The 9,557-nt window shown below is 52.8% G+C and overlaps 1 protein-coding gene across 2 annotated transcripts in view; it reads left to right on the top strand.

The window, feature by feature from the left end:
- Positions 1–6,253, top strand: part of RASA4B (RAS p21 protein activator 4B) — a gene marked incomplete at both ends in the record, with an annotated part of 31,130 nt that extends 24,877 nt beyond the window's left edge. For both annotated transcript variants that reach the window (XM_080704449.1, XM_080704448.1), the window contains 3 exons: positions 357–477; positions 5,990–6,051; positions 6,132–6,253. In XM_080704449.1, the coding sequence (XP_080560575.1) occupies positions 357–477; positions 5,990–6,051; positions 6,132–6,253 (305 nt within the window). The remainder of the gene's footprint in view (positions 1–356; positions 478–5,989; positions 6,052–6,131) is intronic.
- Between the last annotated feature and the right edge of the window lie 3,304 nt (positions 6,254–9,557).

The raw sequence follows: 9,557 nt of genomic DNA, 5'->3' as shown, positions 1-9,557 counted from the left end.
TCACAAGGCCAGCAAGTCCACCTCACTCTAAGGCACAAACCCTCAAATGTCTCCCTCACCATGATCTTAAAGTTCACACCACCTCCAGGCAGGCAGTCCTCCAGAAAGTTACCCAGCTCCCCCAAGGAGTGAGCTACAGAACACCCGTGCTCCTTAGACTCAGGGGCTGAGGTCGAGGTGAGCTGCTGCAGTCAGAAAGGTGGGAAGACCCTGGCAGGGCCGGGCCAGACTGACCTGGCCCAGGGGACCCTGCGTGCATCCCTGTCCCTCTCTAAGCCTCGGTTTCCCCACTTGTACTACCAGGCAATCGGGTGTGGCGGTGCCATAGTAACTCTGCTCTCTCTCTCTGCCCCCAGATCGGGGCTGCGATAAGACCCGGTCACGGGTGACCCTGCAGGAGTGGAACGACCCCCTCGACCACGACCTTGAGGCTCAGCTCCTCTACCGGCACCTGCTGGGTGTGGAGGCCGCACTGCGGTGAGGAGGCCCACGTAGGGCAGCGAGTCCCACAGAGGGGCGCACAGCCCCAGGCTTTCCCCCTCCTCCTCCTGTTTCTCTTACCCCTTCTCTGCCTTTTTTTTTTTTTTTTTTAGAACCCAGGCCTCATACTAGGCAAGTGCTCTACCCCTGAGCTGCATCTCCTGCACTGGCCATCTCTCTCTCTCTCTCTCTTACTGGGGGTGGAACCCAGGGGCTTTCCACCTCTGGGCTATACTCCCAGACCTATTTTATACTTTATGTGGAAACAGGGTCTTGCTAATTTGCTGAGAGCCTCACTAAGTAGCTGAGGCTGGCTTCGAACCTGTGCGATCCTCCTGTCTCAGCCTCCCAAGCATGGGGATTACAAGCATGTGCCATTATGCCCGGCATCACCTCTCTTTTAATGGGGTCCATCTTCCCAGCTGTGTCTGGGCGTCAGGGCTACTGCTGTTTCCTACCCTGGACTGACCCACCTCCCAACTGCACAGCCTTCCAGTGGCAGCCTCCAGCCTCAGCCTTTGTCCTCAGCCACCTGCCTGAGCTCCTCCGCCCTCTCACTAATTTAGTGGCTCTGGGCCCTGGCTGCACCTTACAAAAACATGATATGTTTTCTTTTTTTATTTTGGTACTGGGGATAGAACCCAGGGGCACTCTACCTCCGAGCTATACCCCCAGCCCTATATTTTTATTATTTTGAAACAGGGTCTCACTGAGTTACAAAAGGCCTCACTAAGTAGATGAAGCTGTCCTTGAACCGTGATCCTCCTGTCTCAGCCTCCCAAATGCTGGGATTACAAGCGTGCATCACCACATGCCACCACACTTGGTTAAAAAAGGATACTTTCTTTTTATTTTGTGGTATTTACTAGGGATGGAACCTAGGAGCATTCTACCTCCAAGCTACACCCCCAGCCCTATTTTTTATTCTTTATTTTATTTTATTTTATTTGGTGGTACTGGGGTTCCTGGAAGCCCTTGTACCTCGGGCTACACTCCCAGACCTATTTTATACTTTTTTTTATTTTTGGAAACAGGCTTTTTTTTTTTTTTTTTTTTTTTTGGTGGTACTGGGGTTCCTGGAAGCCCTTCCACCTCTGGGCTACACTCCCAGACCCATTTTTACTTTTTTTTTTTTTTTTTTTTTGGAAACAGGGTCTCCCAAGCCAGCGCGCACGGCTGGCTTCGAACCTGCGCGATCCTCCTGTCTCCGCCTCCCAAGCGCGGGGATTACAAGCGTGCGCCACCACGCCCGACATGAAACAGGCTCTCTTAAGCCAGCCCACGTGGCTGGCTTCAAACCTGCACAAAGCCGGGGATTACAAGCGTGCACCACCATGCCCAGCCTTATTCTTTATTTTGAAAAGGGCTGTGTTGCAGAGGACCTCATTAAGTAGCTGAGGCTGTCTGAGACCCCCATCCTCCTGTCTCAGCCTCCCAAGTACCGAGATTACAAGCATGCGCCACCACCCCTGGCTAACAGGATACTTTTAAAAGCAACTTTAGAAAACAGGATACCTGGGCCCCATCAACTCAGAACCCCTGGGCGGGGCCCAGCAGGATGCTTAAAGGTGCTCCAGGCTTCCTGGAGCCCCAGACCTGGCTGGCTTCCCTGGGGCTGGTTGCCTCTGCCTTTCCTTCACAGTTCCATACCTGTTCTGGCGGCCCCCGTGTCTGTCTCCTCCCTGAGCCCCCAGTTGACTGGCATCTCCACTAGGATGTCCAGACTTCACCAGAGAGAACAGTTCTGATTGCCCCGCTCTCCCCCCTCCTCCCTCCCCTCCTGTCTGTGTGAGTGCAAATGTAGGGTCCTTGCTTCCCTCCCCTCCACGGGCTTCAGGCGTGGCCCTTTCTCAAGTCCCGCTGCTGCTCCCCTGGCCTGAGCCTCTTCCTGTCCTGCTGCCAGAGTCCCCTGCTGGCCCCCCTGCCTGCAGGCGGCCTCTGAGGCCTCTGGCTTCCAGCTCCTACTGGCTGCCCATACAGGTCAAATCCAAAGTCTTTCCCGGATGTGGTGGCACATGCTCGTCATCCTAGTACTTGGGAGGTTCACACAAGTAGAATCACAGGTTTGAGGACATCTCAGCAAGTAGTGAGACTCTCATCAACCTAGCCAGACCCTGTTTAAAATTTTAAAAAATAAAAAAAATAGGGCTGGGAGGTAGAATGCCCCTGAGTTCAACCCCCAGCACCTTCCTACACACGAAAACAACAACAGAGTCCTGGCCTTGCTGCAGCCTCCTGCCCTGCTGGCATCCCTCCCCCCTCTCGCCACTTCTCCAGCCACTGACCCCTCTGAGCTGAGCCTGGGGACACACCTGCCCTCCTGCTGCTTCTCAACGCAGGTCCCTGGTGCTGGCTGTGCTCGATTCCTGGAGGCTCTTCCAAGGTGTCCACTTGCCCATCCCGCACCTGTCCTGGCCTCTGGTGCAATGCCACGTTGCCAGAGAGGCCTCCCTGACCCCTATGACCTTTGACCCTCATGGGGCTCCTTGCCCTGTGGAGCTGACTGGCAGGCACGGCTCCTCCTCCTCCATGCACGCGGTCTCCTCAGTGTCTCCACGGTGCTTCAACTCCCTGAGGGCAGGCTGCGGGTGTGCCCAGCCCCAGGACCCAGAACAGGTCCTGGCACGTCCCAGCACACATCTGGAATCTCAGTTCTTGGGAGGTTGAGACAGAAGGATTACAGGTTTAAGGCCAGTCTCAGCCCCTTATTGTGACCTTGTTTCAGAAGAAAAAATAAAATAGGGTGAGGGTGTAGCTCAGAAAGATAAAGCCCCTAGCCAGGCATGGTGGCGCATGCTTGTAATCCCAGCATTCGGGAGGCTGGGACAGGAAGATCGTGTGGTTCATAGACAGATTCAGCTACTTAGTGAGGCCCTCTCCAACTCAGTGAGACCCGGTTTCAAAATAAAGAATAAAGCTGGGCATGGTGGCGCACGCTTGTAATACCACTGCTGCGATGCTGAGACAGGAGGATCACACAGGTTCGAAGCCAGCCTCAGCTACTTAGTGAAACTCTCAGCAACTTAGGAGACCCTGTTTCCAAATAAAGTATAAAATAGGTCTGGGAGTATAGCCCGGAGGTAGAAAAGCCCCTGGGTTCCACCCACAGTACCACAAAAACAAAAAAGAATTTATAAAAATAAGGCCGGGGGTATAGCTCAGAGGTAGAATGCCCCTGGGTTCCATCCCCACCCAGTACTACATAAAGAGAGAGAAGAAAGGAAAGAAAAGAAAGAAAGGAAAGGAAAGGAAAGGAAAGGAAAGGAAAGAAAGAAAGAAAGAAAGAAAAAAAGAAAGAAAGAAAGAGCGAGCCCCTGAGCCAGGCATGGTGACACACATTTCTAACCCTAGTAGTTGAGTGGCTGAGTGAGACAGGAAGATCACGGTTTCAAGGACAGCCTTAGCCAGTAGTAAGACTCTCATCAACCTAGTGAGACCCTGTTTACAAATAAAAATAAAATAGGGCTGGGGATATAACCCAGAGGTAGAATGCCCCTGAATTCAAACTCCAGTGCAAAAAAAAAAAAAAAAGAAAGAAAGAAAAGAAGAAAAAGAAAGAAGTAGGATGCCTCTGTGTTCAATCCCTAGTGCCACAAAAACAAACAAGGGGCTGGTGTGGTGGTGCACGCTTGTAATCCCAGCATTTGGGAGGCAGAAATTGGAGGATCGTGCTTCTTGGAGAGCCTCAGCTACTTAAGTTGGCCCTCTGCAATTCAGTGAGACCCTGTTTCAAAAAATAAAAATACTGCCGGGCATGGTGGCGCACAAATAAAAATACTGCCGGGCATGGTGGCGCACTCCTGTAATCCCTGAGCTTGGGAGGCTGAGACAGGAGGATTGCACAGGTTCGAAGCCAGCCTCAGCTACTTAGTGAGGCTATCAGCAACTTTGTGAGACCCTGTTTCCAAATAAAATATTTAAAAAGGGCTGGAAGTATAGCCCAGAGGTAGAAAGTCCCTGGGTTCTACCCCAGTACCACACACACACAAAAAAAAATAAAAAAATAAAAAAAAATAAAAAATAGGACTGGGGGTGTAGCTCAGAGGTACAATGCCCCTGAGTTCCATTTCCAGTAACACACACATACACACACAACACACACACATAGAGCAAGGGAGCAGTCTGCTAGACTTTAGCAAAGAGACACATTCCCTCCCAAAATAGACCAGGGAATGAAAGGAACAAGCCAGGGAACACCCAAATAAGGAGCATCAAGCCTCAGCCTCCATGGATGCTCCCCCTCCCCGGGGAACACACAGAGACTCAGTCCTGAAAGGACCAATGCTGGGTAGACCTGATTAGGAACTGTGCCTAAAATGTCATTGCCTCCTATCCCAAAAGAAGGAAATACAGAGCTGGGGGTGTAGCTTAGTTGTAGACCACAAAGCCCTGGGGTCTATCCCCAGCATAAAAATAAATACTAGGCGTGGGGGTGCATGCTTGTAATCCCAGTACTTGGGAGGCTGAGATAGGAGGATGGCAGGTTCGCAGCCAGCCTTATCTACTTAGTGAGGCTCTCTGCAACTTAGTGAGACCCTATTTCAAAATGAAGAATACAAAATTGGGCTGGGGATGTAGCTGGGATGTAGAATGTCCCTGGGTTCAATCTTTGTAACACACACACACACACACACACACACACACACACACACACACACAATTTGGTTGGGCATGATGGCACATATGATCTCAACTACTCAGGAGGTTGAGGCTAGAAAATGATAAGTTTGAGGCCTGGGCAACTTAGTGAGACCCTATCTCAAAATAAAAAGTAAAGTGCTGGGCGTGGTGGCTCGTGCTTATAATCCCCGCGCTTGGGAGGCGGAGACAGGAGGATCCTGCAGGTTCGAAGCCAGCCTCACTGGCTTAAGAGACCCTGTTTCCAAATTAAAAAAATATACATAAAAATAGGTCTGGGAGTGTAACCCAGAGGTAGAAGGGTTTCCAGGAACCCCAGTACCACCAAAAACAAAAGGAAAATAATAATAATTAAAAAAGTAAAAAGGGCAGGGAGATGTAGCTCAGTATTAGAACACACCTGGGTTTCATCCCTAGCACTGCAAAATCAATCAATCAAGCAAGCAAGCAAGCAAACTAAAGACGTAGCTCAGTGGTAAAGCGGCCTTGGGCTCAGTTCCCAGGACCACAGACAAAATTACTTTATGGCCAGTTGACCCTAAAGGACTTTCAGTCTCTAACTGACTATTTTCCTATAGGCCCCACAAAACCTGAGGGGCATGGTTCACAGAGGTTGAAGGGTTCACAAAGCTTGGTGTGTGAAGGGCCATCTGGTCAACCTGCATCTGGTGTGTGCCCGGCAGGAGGGCCAGGGTCTGGAAGAGAAAGTGGAAGGTGACTGGGAGCCAAGACCCGGTCCCACGTTTCTTCTTCATGGACAGAAAGTGCCCCCACCCCTAGAGCCACCTCTGGTTCAGGATGCCTACATGACACACCCAGGCCTGCCCAGCAAGGAGGGTTGTGACCCTCACTCCACCCCCCACTCACACAGGGAGAAGCAGCGGGAGCGGAGTGGAGACACAGCAGGCACCGTGCCTGTGGGCCCCGGTGAAGGTAGGTTCCTCCCATCTGGGATGCACTTGGTGGCACGGGTGGGGGCCTCGGGCTGTGCTCACAGCTGCATCTGTCTGTAGACCCCAAGGACCCACTGGCCCAGCTGCTCCAGGTGCTGCAGGACCTGCGGGAGGCACATAGCTCCAACCCGGCCAGCCCACCCCCCTCAGAGCATGGCCACCGCCGGGAGCTGCAGACGTGAGGTCTCACCGGGCCCCAGCCCCTGCCCGGTGCCTGGAGACCCCCGTGTGCTCCAGGCCCTTGCCTTCACAGGGCGCCGCCTGCATCTCTCCTGGGTGGGGCTGTGCCCCTTCATGGCCACCTGAAGTCTCCAGGGGACTTAGGCGGCTCCCACTCTTCCAGGAGGGCCCTCACCCCAGCAGCCCAGATTCTTCAGGGACCCTCCTCTCCTGCCTAGGACACACCCAACCAGAAAGCGCCCCTGGGAAGTCCAGACTCTGGAGGGAAGGTCTCTGCCTCTGCTCGCAGCAGCCACCCTGCTCCCCCCACAGCCACTGCCTGCCCCCCTCCACCTGGCAGGACGCAAGGGTAGGGTGTCTCGGTGCTCTGTTGCCGACAATAAACCTGCTGTGACCGCAAGGCTCTGAGGTCTTGAAATGGGATCCTGGAAGATAGAGGGCCAGGGGGCCCCGGATGTGGCTGGGATGCAGTCAAGGACTGGCGCTGGCAGCGCTGGCAGCGCAGCCTCTCTATCTCTGTTCCCCATTTTTGCTTCCCTCTGACCTGAGGCCGAGTCCCTTTGTCATCCTGACTGCTGCCCCCACTGCCCACTCCCACTTCTCCATACCTGCAGGCTGTAGATCCCAAAAGGCTCCCAGGTGTTTTCTCCTTGAAGTAGCCCACACCCAAGCTCCTTGGCCAGAGTATCCCCGGAGACCACACAGCAGGGCTGGGTCAGAAGGGCCCCTTGCTAGCCGGAAGAGGTGGCCCATGCCTGTAATTCCGTTCATTGGAAGGCTGAGACATAAGGATTGCAGGCTCAAGGACAGCCTCAGCAACTTGGTGAGCCCCTCAGCAATTTAGGAAGATCCTGTTTCAAAATAAAAAACAAAAAGGGATGGGAGTATAGCTTGGAAGTAGATGCCCCTGAGTTCAATCCCCACTAACACACACACACACACACACACACACACACACACACGCTTTCTTCCTCTCTCTCTCTCTCTCTCTCTCTCTCTCTCTCTCTCCCTTTCCTCCTCTCCCCCCCCCCCTTGCAGGCCTCTTCCATCTTCAAGCTCACAGGTTGTCCCTACCCGGGCCTAGGCCATAGGGCCAGCAGTGTTTGGTCGTGCTGGAGGCTGCCAGGCTGAGCTCTCAGCCATCTACCTTGACTCGGCCAGAATGGACAGGAAACTCCAAAGCACCCCTCCAGGGCTTTCTGCCTCTGCCGTGGCCAGAAAGTCACCTCCTTCACTCTTAGGTCCTGGGTCCCAAAGGTCCACCCTTGCTGTCGCCCATTCCTGGCCCCGTGACGTTTTTCTGATACCTTTCTCTTGAAAGGCCCCAGGCAGGTTCTACTGAGTGCAAAGCTGAGGACCCTCCGAGCAGAGTCCCCGGCATCCTGGAGCTGCTCTGCTATTCCTTCATTAGTCCCTCTGGCTCCAGCAGCGCCCCTTCCTAGGGACCGCCCACCAAACCCCCACTGGCCAATGAATTACACAGCCGGGTTGCTCCAGGGGTAGCTGGAGCGACAGGGGACAGGGGACAGCCACCTTGGTCCCCTCTGTCACTTCTTTGCCCCACTCCACATGCAAAATCCAGGTCAATTCTTGTGCTTTTCCAATGTTGCCCTGCTGCGGGAAGTGTAGGGGCAGGGTGGGCAGGCCCTTTGTGCCTGAGGCTTCCAGACAGAGCTCAGCAGACTTCCTTACCAGGACTCCCCCAGTGTGAAGCCTCTTCCCGCCCGGTGCCCACACTGGCTGCAGCCTCCCTCACCCCTCACAGCAGCAGCTCTCACACAAGAGCGCCTCGAGGGGGGTGTTGTTCCAACCTCTCACCTGAGTCAACTCTTTTATTCTTCACCTGTCAGCCTAGTAGCAGTTCCATCGTTGTTTTAAGATTTGGGGGCCTAAGCAGTAATTGCCCCAAGATCACAAAAGCAGGGACCCATGAAGGGAGGAGCTGGGCATCCAGCTCAGAGTTCTAATGTGTTGGTAATATCCAAGTGCACCTGAGAGGAAAAGAATGGCTCAAACACAGGGCAGGTTGAGAGGGGCCGGCAGGGCCCTCACTCTTGGGCGAAATCCCCACTGGACACTGGCCCACAACTGTCATTGTCATTCTACAGGGGGAAGGTTAAGCCGGGCGTGGGGGCGCACGCTTGTAATCCCAGCAGTTGGGAGGCTGAGACTGGAGGATCGCGGTTCGCAGACAGCCTCAGCTACTGAGTGAGGCCCTCTGCAACTCAGTGAGACCTGGTTTCAAAATAAAGAATAAAAAATAGGGCAGGGGGTGTAGCTCAGAGGTCGAATGCCCCTGGGTTCCATCCCCAGACCCGCAAAATAAATAAATAAATAAATTTTAAAAATTAAAGGGGAAAGGTTAAAGTTTGGGCACTGCTGCATATGTGCAGAGTCTGGAAGGTACTGTTTAACTAGTAAACGTGCAGGGAGCCCTAGGGGTAAAGCCTAACAGGTAAACTGCAGTAAGTCTTTGAGATAATGGTTAGCAATAAAAACCACTGAGGATGTGCAGAAGATCTTGAGATGATTTTTTTTTTTTTTTTGCCTTCTACCTCTGGGCTACACTCCCAGACCTATTTTATATTTTATTTGGAAACAGGGTCTCTTAAGCCAGCGTGGCTGGCTTTGAACCTGCACGATCCTCTTGTCTCTACCTCCCAAGCACGGTGATTACAAGCGTGCGCCACCACGCCCAGTTTTTTATTCTTTATTTTATTAATTTTTTTGGTGGTACTGGGGGTGGAGCCCAGAGGCTTTCTACCTCCGGGCTATACTCCCAGACCCATTTTGTATTTTATTTGGAAACAGGGTCTCACTAAGTTGCTGAGAGCCTCACTAAGTAGCTGAGGCTGGCTTCGAACCTGCACGATCCTCCTGTCTCAGCCTCCCAAGCGTGGGGATTACATGCGTGCGCCACCATGCCTGGCTTTATTCTTTATTTTTAAACGGGGTTTCACTAAGTTGCAGAGGGCCTCACTAAGTAGCTGAGGCTGGCCGCGAACCTGCCATCCTACTATCTCAGTCTCCCAAGTATTGGGATTACAAGTGTGCGACACCATGCCTGGCTTGCGACAATGTTTGACAAATGGGGTATTCAGGAGTTGGCACCAGCAAGAAACATGGGAACATTTACCTTGGAGGGACAGGCTGCTTTCAGCAGAGTTCAACAGTCTGGTCATAGCTTTCCATGACCCTTAGACCTTTCCAAGACAAATGTTAACCAGTCTCTGTCAGTTGCATTCTCCACACTAATGGATGCTTAAAACTACATTTAGAAGCCAGGTGTGGCCAGGCATGGTGGCT

Source organism: Muscardinus avellanarius (assembly GCF_963383645.1).
Source record: "Muscardinus avellanarius genome assembly, chromosome: 10".
Lineage (NCBI taxonomy): Eukaryota > Metazoa > Chordata > Mammalia > Rodentia > Gliridae > Muscardinus > Muscardinus avellanarius.
Note: the sequence above shows the minus strand (reverse complement) of the source record. Positions and strands in the feature narration are given on the sequence as shown.